The sequence below is a fragment of the Parus major genome, chromosome 1, assembly GCF_001522545.3.
Source record: "Parus major isolate Abel chromosome 1, Parus_major1.1, whole genome shotgun sequence".
Classification (NCBI taxonomy): domain Eukaryota; kingdom Metazoa; phylum Chordata; class Aves; order Passeriformes; family Paridae; genus Parus; species Parus major.
In genome coordinates, this window is record NC_031768.1 from 31,321,168 (window position 1) to 31,342,386 (window position 21,219).

The 21,219-nt window shown below is 38.2% G+C and overlaps 1 protein-coding gene across 1 annotated transcript in view; it reads right to left on the reverse strand.

The window, feature by feature from the left end:
- The window catches only part of ATP10A (ATPase phospholipid transporting 10A (putative)), a 109,494-nt gene that overhangs the window by 66,303 nt on the left and 21,972 nt on the right, over positions 1–21,219 (reverse strand). The window contains exon 2 of the mRNA XM_015638393.3: positions 103–307. Within this exon, the coding sequence (XP_015493879.1) occupies positions 103–307 (205 nt within the window). The remainder of the gene's footprint in view (positions 1–102; positions 308–21,219) is intronic.

Here is a 21,219-nt window from a genome sequence, read left to right on the forward strand (position 1 = left end):
TATTAGATCAAGCAGACTGAGCTTGTGTGGAGTATACTGGTAACCAGCTACTTACTCAAATGGAATTCTTATCTTAAATGAGAGTTAGGAATGGAGACTTACCAGTTCTAAGAACCTCCTCACGACCTGTCTTTGTTTTAAGTTAGTTTCACCATCCAGGTTGGCTGTTTCTATATGGCACAACCCATCGGGATCACTTGAGGAGAGCAGCAATATGTCAGCAGGTATAATTTCATTACAGCGAAGCTGCACAAAGTCTCCGACTTTCACTTCTTTCCAGTATCTGCTTATATATTTCTTCTCATTTCTGAAAACAAACAAACAAACAAAAAAACCACAAGACTTTTAATAAAAAAAAAATTGCACAGACTGAGATGCTTCTGATAAATCTGGCTAGATTTGTAACAGGAATACCTGTTACAGGAGTGTCTTTGGAAGGCCCTCAGGAACTCTTAAGTTACTCTGGAAAAGATCAGTGCAGGTTGCCAAGAGGCCATTTCCTAGTGACTCAGAACCAGGTCTGAGTTACCAAGACCCACTTTTAAGATCCAGAGGGAAACATGTTGATGTCAGACTTGACTAAGCAGGGCGAACAGGAGCTTCACACAATCTCCTTTCTCTCCATGCTCTGAGTCACATATGATCCCAAGAAGGAAAGAGGGCCAGTGCCCATACTGTGTGAAAAGGAATCATTTAAAGGGGAAGAGAAAAAATGAGAACAAATCTGGATGCAGAACAACTGCTTGGAATGGCTCCTGAATGTTCTCCCTCATTTGCCACCCTCTGATGCACCCTCACATAGCTTCCCCGTGTTCCTTTTTTCCAACAGGGACAAACTCTGTATACTGCTGCACATCACAGCTGGACAAAGATCCCTAACTGAGAGGAATTTTCACCATTCATCACTAAACCTAGAAGGACATGTTGTGTGGTAAAATGCAATCCAATCTACTCTCCTGGGAAAGGACACTCTAATTTAAGTATTTCTACTCTATTCCTTCTAGCCAGAGTGCTGTCTGTTACATAGCTGATTCCTGCTTAGTTACCCTGAACCTTTCATTTTGGAGTACAAGTGCTAAGCCTTGCTAGTTTTAAAGGTCATGCTAGTTTGCTACTTTTTAGTTTTTAACTTTTCTTGAGAGAAAGAGTGAAAAGGAACAGGTGACCGCCTAATTAATTTAAGCTAAAATTTCAGATTTTAGTTTTACAGCAGGCACAGACTCGTGTGCTTTCTTGGCATTTATGGAAAGTGATTTATTCTTTTATGATTTTGAAAGAAATCAATTTCAAAACAGCCCCAATATTGACTTGTTAAAATACCTCCTTAAAATGGGAAGCTAATATGCTGACACTTTTCTAAGCCATTAGAAGACCTTCTGCTGTGTAAGGTCCGAGACAATTGTCAATGCTGGCGCTGTCACCAGAGACTGTCTCTTGAGACAGCACTTTAACTGGCAAAATGGGATTCTGATGAGGGGTGGGGAGAGGTGGCAGTGGCCTTTTTATGTTGTTTAAAGTATATTGTTTTAAAAAACATCACTTTCAGCAGTAATGTGAGTAGATTTGTAATGAAGTGGAAACAGGGAAGTTCTGACAATGTTGTTACTTTGGAGTTACTGATAGTTATGCCTTCACTGGTGCTAGAGGAATTAGTAACTTAATTGGCTTTTTTCATGTATTTAGCCCAAATCCTGAACAATAAAGGGTCAGGTATCAGATCAGGTTTTATCTCCCAGAATTTCTTCATTGTCTTTTCATAACATCCAGTTTATAAGGGAAAGAATGAAAATTATGGCTGTGATTTCTATTTTGATAAAACCTGAAAAGGATTAGTACGAACCAAGTGTAAAACATGATAATCTAACAAAGGCAGGTAGTACACCTACTAGGTGCTGAAATTACACATTTTCTTCATAATCAGGCTGAAATAAACATTTAACTTTCTCTGCTAATGAGTATGAATTGCTTTGAAACCCAGTGTGCTATAATACAGTACAAATTACTGCACTGCAGATCTGAAGGGTTTGTTAGCTCTGCAATCTGTAACTCCAAATCCCTTTACATGTGTCTGTTGTTCTTCATCCTTTTTAATTTAACTGTGAAACTGGGTGATGTACAAATGCATGTACAAGGAACAGCAGTACAAAAGCACGATCAGGATAAAAATAGCAAGTAGTCCCATACTGTGCTATAAGCACTACTATTTTTTATTTCATTTCTATTGTTTGAAAAGCATTGCTATTTTAGCATTTCCTCATCCCTCACATGCTTAGCAACTGCCACAACTATATACACGGTGGCAGGAAGGGTGGATATTAAGCAACACAAGGCCAAATGGCTCTGCTGGAACAAATGAAGTTGTTCAGCCTGGAAAAGAGAAGGCTGTAGGGAGCACCTTATTGTGCTTTCCATATGTAAAAGAGACTTGTAAAAAAGGCAATTATTACCAGTGCCAATAGCCACAGGGCAAGGGGTAATGGTTTTAAACTGAAAAAGGACAGGCTTAGATGAAACATAAGATGATGATAAGATGATAACATTTCTTATGGTGAGGCTGCTGAGACACTGGAACAGGTTGCCCAGTGAAGCTGTGGATGCACCATCCCAGGAAGTGTTCAAAACGGGCCTTTGAGCAACCTGATACATTGAAGAATATCCCTGCTCCTGGCAGGAATATTGGACTAAGCGATTTTTAAAGGTCCTTACTGAGCTAAACTATTCTATGATTCAATAAATCTATGAATGTAAGACCTCTTGGACATGCACCAGGGCCCCAGGGCACAACCCCCTTCATTAGGCACACGGGAACAATTTGGCCCCATATTCCACTCGATCAGCTCTTTGCTAACAAGGGTCAATAGCGGATGGAAAATTACTGTCTTCATGGAAAATTACTTCCTAATCCTCTTTAGACTGGGTTTCTCTGTGTCCTCTAGCAGAGCTCTGAACTGAGACTTGTCTCACTGCAGCCAGTAAGTGGTCACTGCAAGCCTTCTCTGCAGAGTATGGCGTGATACTGTCTTCACATGGGGTGATGCAGAAACTATCTGGACATGAATACATCAGGCCCTATGAAGCTTTCCTTTAACATGCTCATCCTAGTCCTCTGAACATGCAGGTTAGCTCACCTCAAGACAGCCGTCATATTCTATATCCAGTACAAACACACCGAGTGACCCCATTGATAAAGTTAAGCTTTTTCCATTGGTTGTGCAGAGACAGGACTTTGTTGTCCAAGTTTTCTATTACCTACTAAATGTTTATTCTTGGTGTTATATTGTGCTAGTAAAATTATATAATATAGAGAGTTAGAAAAGTCAGATTTTCTGTAAGAGAAGGAGCCCAAAAGGATGGCAGTCCTCTGCAGCCTCAGTACAGGGCTTCTGTGGTGGTGCATTCCTTCCTGGGGTCTGCTCTACCTCCTCAAGCCTGTTCTACAATTTCAATAATTCTCATTAGGCCTTGGCTTTTGTGTAGTGAGTTGGGTGGTGAAATGTCCCTTGAGCATACCAGGAACCCTTGCACGGGTAAGGTGGAGTGGCACTGTTAATTTCAGGGACACGTGCTCTCTGACCAAGGAGGGCAATGAGAAATAATCAGACATCCCTTAATAGCCTTGGAACATTACCCATGTGAATCATAACCTCAGTGAAACTGGGCTTTTGAATAATTTCAGTAATTATCAACTTGGGTTAGAGTCAGGATGGAAATGGACTATTGAAAAAAATGCCAGTCATCTTGTGACCCTGTAAACAGTGGTCCTAAATGAGGCCCTTTGAGTTCTACCAGACCATGGCAGGCTGTACCAGCATGGCCCTCAGAGTGGGATGCCACTCAGAGCTTGCAATCTGTCAAGCTGCAGTACTCAGAGGGCTGTCACCAAAAGCTGAAGAGTTGGCTGGGGCTGACACCCCCAGTCCTTGACAGTCAAGGCTCTCCCACTGAGAAATGCCAAGACATTCAGTGTAATTCACTGAGACTCCAGTGAAACAAAGTGGAACTTCTAACAAGTACCTCTGTGCATATATATAAATATATACACACACATATTCATGTCTGTGTGTGTGCAGGCATGAATTGATTTAAACACCCTACAGATAACTGAATTACTATTTTGATTAAGGTTAATCCTATATAATCACTTTGTAAATATTAAATTAATCAATTACTGAGTGCTGCTAAGTCCTTCAGACATAAACCATTGCCAGGTTTGAGGCTAAGATTGGACTCAGCCACACCTAAGCTGCATCTGAAGTTTAGAAAGCAAGGGAGTCCATTCTAAATCTTGTGACCTAACAGCAGGATTTCCTTATTAAATCCTTTAGATATCCCATGAATGAAGACAGATGACACTTTGATTGAGTTGCACTTAGGTTCCATCAGAAGTTTAGAAAGCAAGGGGTCCACTCTGTAACTTATGACTCAATGGGGAAATCTCCCTTACCCTATGCACTCTTATCCCAGCCCTGGCGTAATATTCATACAATATTCATTATAATTCTAATTTCCCTGTGCGCTTCATCTCTGTATTAACAGAGTGAACCTTGCCATCATACTCTTTTAAGTCATGCTTTTACAAATTTATATTAAAATCTGCTTTTGCTAATACCTTCGATTGCTACTCTTGAAGTGGCCTAAACCACTAATTTTGAGGCAGCTGCTAGCAGTATTTGCAAGGGACTTGTTAACAAAAGCTTTTGGCAAGTTTACTTAAACATCATCAAACCTCCTGGAATATTTTGCTGAAAGGCTCAAAGAATTCTGGCAGGAATACAGGAATCATTTCTGGCAGGAAAGATGAGGCAGCATCTCAGTGAGTCCAGTCCCCTGCAATGGTCACAGGAAACTGACATGGATATCTAGCCCAGAAGGTGACACCCCACAACTCTAGTTCTACTTGCCCTCATTTATCATAAGCCTGATGATACATTTTATTACCTACAATATACTTAAGGCTGATGCTACAAGAAATGAATGCTGCAAACCATGATGAACCACAGGAAGAGGTCAGAGATACTAAATCTTTCAAGCTTGGAGTGTTAGATAAAAGTCCTACAAATCAATATGCTGCCATGAACTAATGCCATTCTGCAGAAGGAATAAATATTGTTGTTATTCTCTAGTTAAATCACAACGATGAACTATTAATTTCAGACAGCCATGCCCAGCTACTATAATGTGTTCTGTTGAGCTCAAATACTGAAAATATGCATCCTCCTGTACACAACCTAATCTTTTTCAATACACTTGCATGCAAAGAATTGTCAGCTGTGGCTTAAACCCACAGTCATGTAAATCTTCATGCTTGTCTCTGCCATAATTTGAAGTAGAACTTTCCAGTGCTTTCACTTTTCTGAGCATATTGTTACAGATAAGCATTGACAGAAATCTAAAAATGAATAGCTGAAAAGTCAGCTGATACAGCTGTATTGACATCAACGCTTTTGTTAGCCAACAGCAACGGTGGCCCTGGCAGGAGTCAAGCTGCAATGATAAAGTGCCATTATCCTGGCATATCTGCTTTTGAATATACACACAAAAAGTCTGAGACATCCTTTCAAGTGTATGAACACAGAGAAAAATACTTTCCTTGCTATTAAAAATTTGTATTAGTCAACTATTAGTTTATTGTATATATTTGGCCAACGCTGTTTTGAAGAAGAGCCTGAAGGTGAGTGCCAAATTTGAGATTGACTTTGGTTAGCAGCAAAAACTGAACAAACCAAAATTATTGATGTTTTTCAAAAAAATGTCAGTTTCTGATTTAGAAACACAGAAACTCATAAATGACATTTTTTTTTCATTTTATGCTTTTTCTTCTTCTTGTCTCCTTTGCAACATGAGCTGATAAAGATAATGCTCATAATTTTTCTTTCTGGACATGCAGACACCACTTGATATCTACCAAAGACTGAAATTTTCAAACTGTCTCCATTCAGAAATTACAAAATTGATAGTTTACTTCTTTTGAATGTATTTTAACATTTTTGACATAATAAGGAATTATTGAAAATTACTTAAGACAACATATATATAGGTATATCATAATAAGATAAAATATGTCTTGCATCTTCTCTAAAATTTCTTTTTTTTAAGTTTGGGAAAATTATCATAAACAACACTAGGCAAAGAAATATGAAAGTCATGCAGCTGTAATCTGTTCCACTTTTGTAAGGTCTGCATACTAGAAATTTTATACATTAAATTGAGAGGATGGGGACTACAATCTAATAATTTCTTACTTCCTGTACTTTTCCATTGACAAAAAAATTACAGTTAATTAGTGTGAATGGCTGATGCAGATTTGCTCCATCAGATTGAGTGGCTGGGGCACCCCGTGCTTCTGTGTAGCGCTACCCTAGCCTAGTCTCAGCACAGGCTCCTACATTTACCTCAACAGGGCTTGTAAAACAAATGTTCCAGAAGATTGGAAGATGTTCTCTTGCACTTTTTGGGGTGTTCAGCCTGTTTGACTTGGTTTATAGAGCATACCCTTTCCTACATACATTCCAGCTGTAACCCAGAGGTTTTCAAGCCTCTCAAAATATCCAGATAAAATGTTGGTTCCCAGTCCAAGCCCATCCGCTGACCTGCTTTTGAAGTAACAATTGTCTTTACTTCAAAAGAAATCTGTCTCCTCTGCCTTCCCTGCCAGCTGAGGTTGGCCAGTAGGATTTTAAAGAAACAGCAAGAAACTACATCTGTGGAAGAGGAAAAGCCCTCCACAAAAGACAGTCGAAGAGCTGTTGTGCATGTACAAAGCATACTTTGTATCTGTTCTTGATGTCAGCCAGGTCCTTCCTTTTCATCTCAGGAGGTAGAAATAGATTGGGGTAGCACAAAAGAATGATTCAGGTACATCTCTGCTCACAGTGATTTAAAATACATTCCGATCAATTGCCTACAAGTGCTGCGACCAATCTTCTGGTTAGGTATGATCAAACTAAAAAAACTTGGGAGCTAATTAGCAGGGCCCAAACAGAGCAGCAACTTCTGAAGGAGAACCTCAAACTAATGCAAACACAGAAGTGTCACATCAGGCCAGACTATCTTTAGGGAGGCTCCATCATCTAGCTCTTTCTCATTAGGTCTTTATGCTCATACAGTTTTCCTAAATCATCTGTTCTTTCTCTTGCCTGGTCTGGAGCCTTCACTTCAGTCTCCTACCTCCCCTCTCAAGACTTGCCGGTGTGGAGAGGAACTAAGGAATACTGTTAACTAAGGAACTGTGAACACTTCAGTGGCAAGCAGAGATGTTACAAAATTCATCACAAGCTACAAAATAAGAGCTGGTCGACAGCACGTGAACTACATGAACAAAAGTGCTGTGTTAAAACCAGTATCAATTATGATTTGAAAAGTACGAGTGTAGTAGATCACAGGTTTAAAAACAAGAGCTATCTGTGAGACCAAGGCATACATTGAACAAAGTCTGAACATGTCAAGCATCTATGGAAACGTGTTGAGAACCATTTGGGTACAATTACAATGTTACGACAAAATGAAGGAAAAACATGTAGAGTAAATTAATGCCAAAGGAGGTTACATAATGCCCAGAATATGTCTCCATTCCACCACAAATGATAACATCTGTTTCTATGAAAATAAATCACAAAGAGACTCTGATAATCATCAGACAAAACAGATTAGTAGAGTGTGTTTTTGAGAAACATTGAAGAGAATGAAATCTCTCCATAACTGAAGTTTCTAAATAGACTCTAATCTACACCTTATTTTAGGGGCATTATTTTCACACACTTCAAATATCCTTTTTTTTCCCTTTTATGTAGTATTAGCATGTGCAAATTTATGTTACAGTTGCTAGAAGCAAATCTGCATATATAGTGATGATGACGTATAAAGGTGCCTTTTATCAAATTAATACTTTCTGAAAACTGCTAATTTTTCCACTAATAGTGAAACTATTCCGGCTTATAATGTAGAAGTAGTAATTTAACTTCTCTTGGCACTGTTATCTCCATTATACCTCATGTTGAAAGAAACCTCACTATTGTTAAATATAATGAAACATTTACCACCCGGAATAAATGATTTTTCAGCCAAGAAACTTGTTTTGATAACAACACGAAACACAAAAGCAGAACATGTAATGAAACGTTGCACAAACTGAAGAAAGGAAAAGCTGTCTTCTAGAACTTGATTTTAAAACAAGACTGTTCCAGAGAGACATCTAGTATCTAGGGTTTCTGTACGTGGTATGATTCTCAACCTCTTATGTTTGCTGCCAAAAATGTGAAAAAAGTCCTATCACTCTTCCAGCAAACATATACATTGGGAGAGAAGAATATCAGTTGCTTTATATATAGCAGGACAGATAGATAATTTAGTACTGAGGTTTTCTAAATGGTATCACACAAGGAGGTGGAAGAACAGCCTAGATGCAACCTGGCTCACAGCCAGATAACATTCTCATCCTGATTTTCAGAGCCGTCACAGATAATTAACATTGAATATTTCCATTAAAGTGCTACTCCAAGTCACTGCAAAAAGATTCATCCCAGCTCCGTGCTCTGAAAACAAAGAAGAAATAATGTCCTGCTGAAGAGAAGCCACTGAATTAGTAGATACCTCATGACACAAACCTCCTGAATTTGTGCCTGATGCCTAAACAATTGAAGAAAAAGCAGAAACTCTTCCTAGGGATAACTTAGGGGCCAAATTTTGGTAAGCCATGAGCTCCATGTAGGAGCTTTCCAGGGTCCTTGTCCTCTAAACCAGTAATTAGTGGCTTGATGAGACTTAGGAATACTTTCTGAGTGCCTAAAATTCAGGTGCAAGATACATAAACAAATCTGGTGGACTGAATCCTCCTTTTGGTTCTCTCCCACTACATTTAAGACAATAAAATCAGATGACCATTCCAAGGGAGCTCTTCATATCTTAAAGGTACATATCAAAAGGTAAATTAAGCAGGGGTCTGCACAGTTACTAAGATAATTCCATTCTTTAAGAGTTAAGAGTTAAGTCACTTCAGTGGAAATTCTATTCCTCATTCCTCTTGTTCTGCACATCTGCCTCATTTGATCTCAGGACAACTTGACCCAGGACATAAAAAAAGCATTAATATACTCACTATGTAAACACAAAAAGCCATTTGTAAAGAGATTCTAAAGACAAGTACTTCTTAAGAAGTGCAACTGTTTGTATTTGAAAAAATATTCCAGTTCTTTTAAGTAAACATATAAAAACTGAAAGAATTTTTATCAGTTCTAATTACGTGCACATGATGGAGTTGTTCACTGATACTCAGCTGGGGAGACTATGTAACTGTGCCATACATCTCCTTTAAAACTCTAAAGGCCACACTTTACCTCATCACTACAATAAAGCACTCAAGAAGTTAATGCAGTTTGGCTATTTAATGTTAACAAGAACATTAATAATTCATCATTTTCACATTTAACAGGCAAACCCAACATCTCAGACTCTATGTAAGTGTTCAGCCTTCTAAACCTATTATTATTTCAGTCCTCCTAAAACTATTAAGTCCTAAATCTTCCTTCTAGTTCTGTTCTTGTCTGGGCAACATCCATCCATGACATCCATCTCATTTGGATGTTCTCATCTGTTTTCATCTGGACAATCTAAAGCACAGGTTGAGGGCAGGAAAAATACTGAGTACCAGCTGAGATCTCAGTGGGTTCCAGGGTGCAATGCTTACATTCAGAACAACTGACATTATGTTTTCCATATTGTTGCCTCAATGTTTCCTCTGACAGCAATTCCAGAAATTAGCTTTAGCCTACACACCAGACTTCACAATTGTAGTGCCACACAAAAGTAAACTGCTTAAAGAACGGGTATTGATAAATAAAAAAAAAAAAAAAAAAAAAAAAAAAAAGCAAAGAGAGAGAAACAAAATAACTCTTGGCTGTAATATTATTAGAAGAATCTTGCAGAAGAAAAAATCAGGACATTACAAATTTGCAGAACAGTTTTTTCTGCTATGATGTGAGACTCATAGAAGAAAAGTGCAAGACTGTGTAACATGTGGATTACTGATTTTCGAGGATATTAGAAGCATGTATTGGTGCACTAATTTCTCAATTCACATGAATTATATTTAACTGCAAAGTTACTAAGGAATTCTTTCCCCCCATCTGATGAGGATGTACATTCAATGGAGACTGAATAAACAGGAAAACCTCAAACTCAAGCAAACTTACCAAGGTGTATAAAGAGGGATTTAAGGTGCTATCCTGTGTAAAACTGTGGTCTATCTCAACATCCATTCAGTTAGAAGTCTGCACCAAACACCTCCAGTAGGTGCAACAAAGTGGGAAGTTTAACCTGGCAGTTGTAGATGCCTACTGGCTATAAGGTAAAGCAAACCAGGACACTTCTGTGTGCTTCTAATGGTGATGAAAGAAAGGTGTGGCAGGATTTGTAGGCAAAAGCTGACTTGCCTTGAATGCCAACTTGCAAATGGAAGAGGCACCAGAATAGTCAGAAGTCAGCAGAAATGTGCAGATAATAGAATCTGGCAAACTTTTGTTGATCAGATGCTGCATATTGCTTTTAGAGCTCTGGCACACGTATGACTGGCTGTCCTACAACCTGAGATGAATTCCCCATGGGGTGAGGAAAGACTTGTGAGCCACTGTTTTAGCCCCATCAAACTAATGTCCTCCTAACTGGCTAAAGTTCTGCAGAAAGGAGGGCAGCAATTCTGTGGTAACTGAGTTCTCAGAAGTCTCTTCCTAATCCAGAGGAACAGAACAGATGGTTAAGGACTTGAATTATGAGCATAAAGATCTTTATTTTAAAGTTTTTTTAAAAAAAAAAAAAATAAATGAACAATTTTTTTTAAATTATCTGTTCTTTTTGCTATTTTTCCATGCAGTTTCTGTTTCTTCATGCTGAAGAAAGAAGTGTGAGAAGAAAGACACACATGCTGGAGTGTGCCCAGAGAAGGGCAATGGAGCTGGTGAGGGCTCTGGAGCACAGGTAGGATGAGGGGAGGCTGAGAGAGCTGGTTTTGTTTAGTCTCAAGAAAACAAGGGTTGGGGGGAATGAATTGCTCTCTTCCTGAAAGGAGGTTGTAGTCAGGTGGGCGTTGTTCTTTTCTCCCAGGCAGCCAGAGACAGACCAAGAAGAAATGGCCTCAAGCTATGCCAAGAAAGTGTTAGGTTGGCTGTTCAATAAAACAGGTTCACTGAAAGGGTGGGTTAGGCATTGGAACAGGCTGCTCAGGGAAGTGTGGAGTCACCATCCCTGGAGGTATTTAAGGCATGCAGATGTGGCACTTGGGGACATAGTTTAGTGATGGACTTGGCAGTGCTACAGTTGGACTCAAAGATCTTACAGTTGGACTCCAAAGGTCTTTTCCAACCTCAGTGATTGTATGATGAATCCCTGGTCTGATGCACAAACACTGTGAGCCCGTGATCTGAAGCAGAAACATCTCCAGCATCAGTACATTTGGAAGAGGGAAGGAGCAGCAAAAGGCACTACAATTCAAGAGGAATCCTGTTTTGTCCATGTAGCTGGCAGAGAATAGGCCTTAACTTGTACTTCAGGCTGATCCGAGAAGCACAGTTTAAATGTAGTGACTTATCTTAGGCTGTATCTGGCCAATTTTACTGTGTTCATCTGCTCTCATGGGTTATACAGCCTGTCTTTACATTTCTGGATCACTGCTTGCCTCAACAAGTCAAGAATACAAATGCAAGGAAAAGCAAACAGCCTCAGGCTCTATCTTAGTACTACGACATGTTTAAATTAGCATATTGTTCCCAAAACAAAATTTGTAAATCTGAAAATCTCTAAAATTCTGGTATAAAATAACAACAAGGTATTTCCCAAAAAAAATGCTTTCTTAATGATGATCATTAAAGTCCCATCTAATCTGGGTCCTGGGAGCACTTCCCACCAGTCCTACCTAAGTACACAGACTGGGTTGGATCCTACGTTAGATTGAAATCTGGGTGTGTGTAAACCTCGATTTGCAATGCTCCAAGTCCTAACGCAATTTGAATTCAGCCTTATATAAGGCCATCTTACAGAAATTCACAGAATATAAAAATATTCCTCACTTCCATCAAAGAAGAATTAGAAGACCAGACTCCATGCAAATCATATGCAGTGATATGAATCTTTGAAGGTTTGAGTCAAAACAAGTATGCCTAGAGATGCAAATTTTATATTCAAAATTCTTGGTGAAAGTAAATAATAGAGATATTGAAGAAGTGAGAACCAGGAAATGTAAAAACCTACTATTCAAAGGAAATGTAGGTTGCCTTTAGTAACATTTGAGTAGTTCAGATTCAAAACTAGACTGATACTGCAGGTATCTACATATAAATAAATCAGGATAAAAATTTATTAAAAGCTTTTAATGTCAGCTTGACTATGTTTTCACACTACCTGCTGCTTTCTCTGAATTAAAGATGGTCTTAATCTCATTAACATTCCAAACTTAACATAGACAGTCAATGAGTGTAGTTGAATATGAAATAATAAGCTAGAATAATACTTTTCACAATAATGTTTTCACAGAGAGAAATGTAGTCCTTTCCTATCCCACTGGTTTACAATCAAAATTACTATGAATTATGTATCTCATAATTCCAATGGCATTATGAGATACAGTCAGCTCACTCAGACAGTACATCTCAACCTGTTAACTTAGTTCTTCAGAGACCTTGTAATTATAGTTTTGCAGGGAAACACATCATCTTTTCCACTTGTCCTCAACTACTGAACTATGATTAATAAAACAGCTAATTTATAAAGAACAACACCATCAGTATAAATTTTGATAGCTGGTTTACGTCACTTTACCAGACAATACATTTTCAAAATGAAGTGTATGTTACCATAATAATTCCCACAGTAATTATCCACACTTCCAAAAACTCACTGTCAGTTAAAACCCAAATATTTTCAAGAGCTTGTTAGTTGACAGATGTGTACATATTTGTACGTATTTAAACAAAAAACTTATAAAATCTTCTTCACTATTGCCCCATTACAAAGAAATAATGCCATTTGTGAACACTTTTTCACAGGAACTCTTTTTAAATTAATTTTGAAGAATTTAAAGTATTTTTAAATTTAAAGCAGGCCAATTAATAGGAATGGGTATTGTCCTTTGTTTCTTTTTACATGAAAGGTTACCTCATCAAGGTCAGTCTTTCTTGGAAATGACTGAATAATTTGTTGGCAAATATTGTTCCCACATTTAGAAAAACATTTTAAAAAACAATTTTCATGCATGATTTTCACTTATTGTTCACTGAACTCCAAAACCAGGCTACAAATCTTGGCCAAGATTCATAAATGTATCTAAACAGATGTCTAAACTCAGGCAGAAAAGCACTTTTTCTGGCCAAACTCCAGAATGACAACTACTCTGTAGTTCACATTCATACCTTCCTTGGGGGAAAAATGATAGAACACTGAAATTCAACATCCTAGAAAAAAATAAATTTCAAGGTATTTATTGCAGGCAGAAGAAAAAAGTGACTGGCTTTTGAAACACCCAGAAACTGAGCTTAGAGCAAGCAATTTCAAAGGTAGTGCTTATTGAAAGGGTTTGAATCATGGAAGAGGAACAAGCAGCCTAAAAGAGGGGCTAAAAGAGCTCCAGAGATCTGAAGCACCTGAGCATGGGACAGCCACCCTCTTTATATACAGAAAAAAACAGTAATCAGCAGCCTGGCAGACACAGACCAAAATGTTTGTGTCACAGCCTCTAAGCAGAAGTAGTTTAAAGGTGAGAGTATTAGTTTTAAAACTGAACTTCAATCTGATATCACAATATGGTACTCCAAATTAAGCCAGTCTAATACTGCAGATAAAAGTTGTGGACCAAATAAAAGAAATTTTTACCCAGAACCGTTCCCCACTAGTCTGAAAGAAATTAGAAAGAAAATAAAATATTTGAATCTCAGCTTTTTAAAGCTGGCACATGACCATTTTCATCTCTGTTATGCAAAGCTGTAACTGAAGGTTATTTTTCACTAACCCCATCCTAAAAAAAAACACACCTTAAATGTATGCCTTTCTTTCCCTCCCTAAAGCAAACTCTTATCAAGACGTTCACTTCCAGTCTTTTCTCCATCCTTTATCCATAATTTTTTGCTACATGTTCCTTCTTTATCTGCAGCAATTAATGGCTTTGAACACAATGGCTCCTCATTGCTACATCCAGTTGAGTGCTAAATCCTCTCCAAAATATCTTCCTCCTCGTTTTATCTAGTGTTTACTATATCTCTGTAGACAGTGATCTTTCTTGTTGGCACCTCATGATTGATTGTGTATCTTTTATTAGGACTCCTCCAGTGGATAAAACACTTTTTCAGACATTAAGTGGATTGCATTTAGCTCCATATCTGTGAGGTTAACTAAGGAGAAGCCTTTGTAAGGAAGATACCCCAGCTTGCAAAATTCCTAAAACTGAAAGTCATGGTTGCAATCCCCCTGTGAAGTGGATCTTACTCATCAGAGGAAAATAATTTTTCATCTGCAAGCACTAATTCAGACCAAGCTACTTTGTAAAAAGCACAGCACAAATTCTGAAAATGCTTTCCCGACTACCCTCAACACAATCCATTTCTTGTGTAAACATATGTCAAGAGTTACTTCTGCCACCGGGACTGAAATCCAGTCTAGACACGTTCCAAAATCCATCAGGTCACTCTGTCAGCATGCTACTGGCTTGTGTGCTGCCTACAGCTTGGTCTGTCTACGGAGACAAAAACCATACACCACTGGCACTGTCAGAAACCCCTGACTTCCATATAAGCTGCGACATCAGAGCAAGAGTGTGGTATGAGAAAGATGTATAAATTCTTCAGGGTTAAGCTATCTAAATTTTTTTAATCTTATTAAAACAAGTATGTTTCCTTGACATTTTTAGACTTATATTCATTTATTCTGCATAAAAATAAGCAGACTGTTTTACAAAGCACTTGAAAGAATTTTTAGTCATTTTTTAAGATGAGGAAAAAAATTGCTGATGGCCCAAAACCTTGTTTGAGAACTCTACATACAGAGCATGATTTTCCTCCATCTTTTCAAACAAGACACAGCAGAAACAGTGACATGATCTTAATCTGGGTGGAAAATGCTGTAGGCAGCTCCAAATTCTTCCCATGACTTCAAAAAACGCAACCTGATAAATTCTAAAAAGTAAGCCACTGAGTTCTGAAAGGGTTAAAGAGCTTTTCACACACATATCAATTTCTAACGTACAGTTTGTTAGAACATATTAATGTCAGGAATATTTAGATTCTGGAGACTATCAAATAGACCACTAGAAAGGGAGGCATTGTCTAGCAAACAGGTTTTACAGCCTGTGCTACTGCCCGTATGCTGCTCCACTGTAGCGAGCAACTCACTGGAGAAGACCAGACCATTGTTTGTAGAACAGGGTTAGTCTGAGGCAGCACCAAATGGGAGTCCTGCAAGACACTCCATTTGATACTTTGTGCAATGAAGCCACCTTTGGGAAAAGTACCTGTGGATTCTGGAATGCAGCTGCTTTTCAATTCAGACTAAAAGAGGGCTTCTAATCCTACATTTCCTTGACTAGGAAGAATGAAGAATTTCTCCCCTTTCTTACCATTTTTGTATCAATAAGCAGATCCCTTCCAGGATTGATCGATATCTTTCTAGGAGAACTCCGATTTTACACGTATGTGTCAGACACTGATGAAGATACAGACAGCAGAAGAGTCTGCTAGATGGGAACAGAGAAATTAGAAGTACGTGAGAATTTTCAAGAGGTACATGAGATACAGAAGAGAAAAGTGTGAGGTATACATGGAGGAAAGTGTAAAGAAGGTTAAAAGCAGATTAAGGGAACTACAGGCCACTTGAAAACAGGAAGGGTTATTAAGGAAGTAATTTAATTTAAGCTAAGGCTGGTTAGTAATAAAAGATTATCTCTATGACTCCAATTTTGCTGGGGACTTCTGAGCTTTATTGCTAAGCCTGCAAAACAAGGCAGTACTGTGCAGCTCTGTCTTCTGGATCTGTTGTTAGTTTTTGAGACCCCATCAGTTTGTGGGCCACAATGGTCTTTGGAGATGTAGACTGTGAAATAAATTTACATGCTGAATATATGTTGAGGGCTGCACTTTTGAAGTGACTTTCATCCCAGCCAATGGGAGACATTAAAGATAATCTCAATGGACTATTCACATTCCGTTTCATATGCAGGGCATACTAGTTTTCAGAGAGAGTCTACAGCAAAACGTACTTTACTGTCAGTGTTGCAAAGATCTACATCAGAGCAGAGAGACTTGTGCAGTTACTCCCAAGAAACACAGGAAGGTAAAAAGATTTCTCTATTTGTGTGTTTCACAGCCAGCCTTAGTTCACTTGTAAAAACATCTTTAGTTCTGTACATTTAATGATATATAGAAGTAAAGGAAACAGGAATATTTGTGAATGCCCAGTATGTACCATAAATCCTATTACACTCTGTTATCAATCACATTTTAATTCCACATCAGTTCAATTGGGAAACATTACAGAAAATTTATAGATCCATTTTTCCTGCTTTGATTTAGAACAAATTTAAATGTATTTTTAACCAATCTAAAACCAGGATGGTGAAACTAAAAAGTTTTACCAAAGAACAGAGGTAAAATGATATAATCCATAGACTGGGATTTTATAGTTAATATGGTTTATCAGTAGACTGTTTCTTATTAGAGTGAATTTTATGTAAAGAAATTCAGCAATCAAAACCAAGATGAGGCTGTATCATTCTAGCTGGTCAGCCCAGATATAGTAGTATCTGTGTCTCCTTCAATCCTTAACAGAGGTGTAAGTAAATCATGGCAGCATAAGGGAAAGCACGAATCCAGCAGGATCCCATTTTTCTGCGAAAATATTTTGTCTTTTCACATGCGCACACTGAGTGCGCATTTCTATCTTTGAGTTAGAAAGCCTCAAATGATTTAACCTTGCAGAGGAGTGAATGTTCTGTACTCAGTTTAACCACCTCAAACTTCAGTGCTGAGCTCAGCACAGCTCTGTCAGCTGACAGCTACCCAGAAAGTTCCCCAGTATATAGCTGGACTCAGGTACGTGGCACTCAGGCTGGACACAGTAAAAAGTATTTCCCCAGCAAAGCATTACAAGACATTTCAAGCCACACAAGCCCAGATTGGGCTGCAAAACCTGTCTGTATCGCGATAATTTATTTGAGCTAGTATGCACTTTAACTGCCTAAAAATAAAAGAGCCTGAGCCAAATTCCAGCATCTACCAGCTACAGAAGTATTGAAGTAGTGACAGGCTGTGGTTAGAACTGACTGGTTAGCCTAAACCAAAACAAGTTGCATTTGGCACAAGGTTAAAACCATCATCATCTGAAATCCAGAGAAAATGACCAAAGAGGACACTTTGTTTTCTAAAACCAAGAAATGAATGAAATAGTAAAAAATAATCCAAGTTGCCAGATCATAAAACACTGGAACAAAGTATTTTAAAATAACGTAATCTCAATTTAAACAAATCTGCATAAGCAGGTTTGCATATTCTCCTCAGGTTGCATATCTCCCCATCTAAAAAAACCTGGGACATTTTAATGATCTTGCTGTCATTTTGCTTTGAATGGAAACTTATCTTAAAGGCTTCCTGATGGATAGCATGTCTGTATTTCAATAGAGGACTGAATACCATCTCTAAGTATTACTAAATCTATTATTCCTAACAAAATATAACAAAACCTATTGTATATAGCTCAGAAAATACAAAAAGGTGTTCCTTTGATTTTAATCAATTACTTTGACCAGATCTTAGAAATTAGCCAAAGTTCAATAACAACATCTACAATCTATAGAGGTAAATTCTCTGATCTCTTTACACCAAAAAACTATGGTTCCTTTTTATACAAAGATATTAAATCCTTACTTCAAGCAGAATCATATCCTATTTTTTTAATAGCTTAGTGGAAAAACGAGAAAAGATGTAATTCTCTTCAGATTGTAACCATGTTTAAATGTTAACATATCTCATTCAACTCTGTGCCTAAAGTACATGACTTAGCAAGGTAATTGTGTATCTCTTTGGCTAAACTAATAAATCCCTGTGAAGAAAACTACTGATTGTATTGTACTGTATTATTATTTGATAGTGTCTGGCCAATTCTTAAGTAAAAAAATTTTGTTGCAGTCTCTGAGAAACTGGAGTTTATGTAAAGATGTGAACTATCATGGCGGTCAAAGTGACATGTTACTGAAGAGACATGATGAGAGATGTGAATCTAGATTTTGTTATCAGAGTAATAGAGTATACAAATATACTCAAAATCTTCACTTTTTTCATTTTGGGTTTGGTTGGGTATTTTTAGTTGAGTACTATGAGTTTCAAAACTTGTGATCATATTTTTAGGGTAATGGTATAACACATGAAGAAATACATTACATGTCAGAATGAATAATCAAAAGAATCACAGACTTCTCAAAGAGTTTCATGTCAAAATTCTCACTGATGACAACTGCAAATTCTTGGCTGACCTCTCTGGCATTAAACAACCGCAGAAAAACACCTACAAGAACGTAATTCTAAATGTGATTGCATTTCCAAAAGTTTAGAAGTAAAAAAAGAAAAGACAGCACATGAAAGTCTGGCTAAGTGCTGCCATCAATATAGTATTTCACAAAAGCTTTCTGAAAATGTTACTTTTAAAAGCATCAGGCATAAAGAGCAGTGTAATATGGCTTATAAATTACTGGAAGGGCTGTTGACACAGGTTATTAATAAACAACAGCATATGCAGTAGAAAGAGAGAAAGTCAGAGAGGAATGCTTGCTAACTCCAGTTCTAGTCACCATTAAAGCTAATGATCTGCAGGCACTGCATGCATCATAGTAAACTAGACCCATTAAATACAAAGTACAGGACCTACTGAGGTAAATTATATTCTATCTGCTTTATTACACAGGCACAGCCATGTTAAATTAAACTGATGGCTTTATTAACACTAGGCCATATAGAGTCCGTTTTCAAGACAGCTCTCTCATTTCAGCTCACTCATTTCAGAGAGGGGTTCTTCAGTGCTTGCAGAAAGATGCAAGATGCACAGGTTGAGCGCAAGACTTCCTGTCACTTTAGTCGGCTCTGAAGAATCCCTCTCCTGAAAACCCTCTGAAAATTATGCACATGAAGAAGAAACTAAATAAGCTCCTAAATACAACACATAAGACTTGCAGACCTTGTGGGGAAGAGAGCTGTGGTATCTGCTGGTCATGTCACAGGTGTAGATGACACAGAGATTAGGATATGAGAACATACCAAAGCATGAGTTCCACTCACACAAGATGAGGGTGTGGATGGCAATGCTAGCTTTAAACACAGCAGTTGAAGGTCAGCACAATTTGTAGCTAAACACAGAGGTTATTCCATCATAGCAGGGATTTCTATTCCTCTGACTGCTCTGAAGTTTGAAATACTGCCAGGGACCTCAGCAGTCCCTGGAATGAAAGGGATGAGAATCTGGGCAGAGTTCAGAGAACACAAACATGGAAAGATCTTTATTAGGAAATATAAAAATAACTAAGTATGTTGCATGGTGCATTCAGATCATTTGCAGAGGTGTGATAAATACAAATACTGGGAGCTGTTAAGTGAAAGAGAAAAAGCATTTTAAGTGTGGTAGAAAGAGGCACAGACAGAGAAAAAGAATGAAAATCTATTCAGATGACCACCTGCTGCATCAGGGCAGCAAATATAAACTACTAGACTGGGGATACTAGACCAGGACTGCTATTGTGCCCAAGCAGCACAATAGTTGACATAACCACACAAGTTGATAGAAACTTACTTTATTCACACTTGAGAAAAGGGAAGGCTACATAGCCTCATGGCTCATCCCAAGCACTAGCACAACAGAGGTAGTGGAACTTCATGTTTGCCTTGTGCTGCTTTAGAAATACAGGGCTCTGCCTGCTCTGAATACAAATGGGGCAAGTTGAATGGTTACACTCTGCAGCTCACCGCAGACAGCTCACCACTGCCTTCCTGTAAGATGTGACTGATCATCATTGAAATTGCTGGAACAACTGCTGCTTCTTAGGTCAGGTCAGTAAGAAAAAAAATAATCCCACTAGTAGAAGTGATGGAGTTCTTCAGGATCATTTTGACTGAACTATGCTAGGAAGAGACCCTAAAAGCAGTTAAACTGAGCAGCTGAAGGAAGGGGGTCCTGGGGGCAACCAGATCTTCAGTGCTCAGCTGCAACTAGAACAGGATGTGTAACCACACTGCTGTCCCCTGCTTTATGCCACAGAGGATGTTTCTGATGGAGGCAAGCTATTCTTTCTTCGAGCCTGTGCAAGCCCTTTCCCTTGAGAAAGCATCACAGTTTCCAGTAATTGTGGTGGCCTGTCCATTGCCCACTGAGCTTGGACCACAAACTACCCAACACCTCAATTACTACCAGAAAATACAGAGTGCTCCTTATTGTTACTAGTCTGCACAAGATTAAAAAAAACCCTAAAAACAAAACCAAACAATTAGCCTCAAATAAGAAACTCTACCATGTTCATGATACCCTGCCTCATCTAGTATCTTATGTTACCTGAATATGACATGAGGAAAACAAAAACAACCTCCCTGACCCCTCCATGTTCTCCAAGACTTATTTTTCTGGAGGTTTACTTGGCATGCAGCTCCGAAGTAAGGTGTTTAACAGAATCTCTAAATTAAGATGTACAAACATCTCTGAAACTGTTAGTACAAATCCAACCCTGACCAGGTTCCACTATAGCTACTGGCTTTGAGAGCTGTGACCTTTTAGTGATCCAGCTTTGTCCCTAGTGCACAGCAACACACTCAGAATCACTCAGAATGCTCTGTTAGGAGGATAAATGAGTTTAATGAGTAGTTCCATTTTGGGAGACTGCCCCTGCCAGTATATTCTGGGTTGTGTGGCTCATTTCTTAAACTAAATATTCTCTAGGAAAAAAAAAAAAAAAAAAAAGACAATTCTTGTCTGCAGAGTGGATACAGAAGGGTGGTTCTCCTAAATAATAAATTAGGTCAGTCTTTAAATAAGTCATCTCCTTCTGCCTGGATAAATATTTACTCCATCCAAACTAATATTAGGTTTATGTCTCCCAAAAAATTTGTTCTTTTCTGGTTTTCATTAGGAGAGTTCTGGAGTCAGCCACAACAGAAATTAACTAGATAGCTTCAGAGACAAAAAAAAAAAAGGAACACCAAAATAACAAAAAAAACC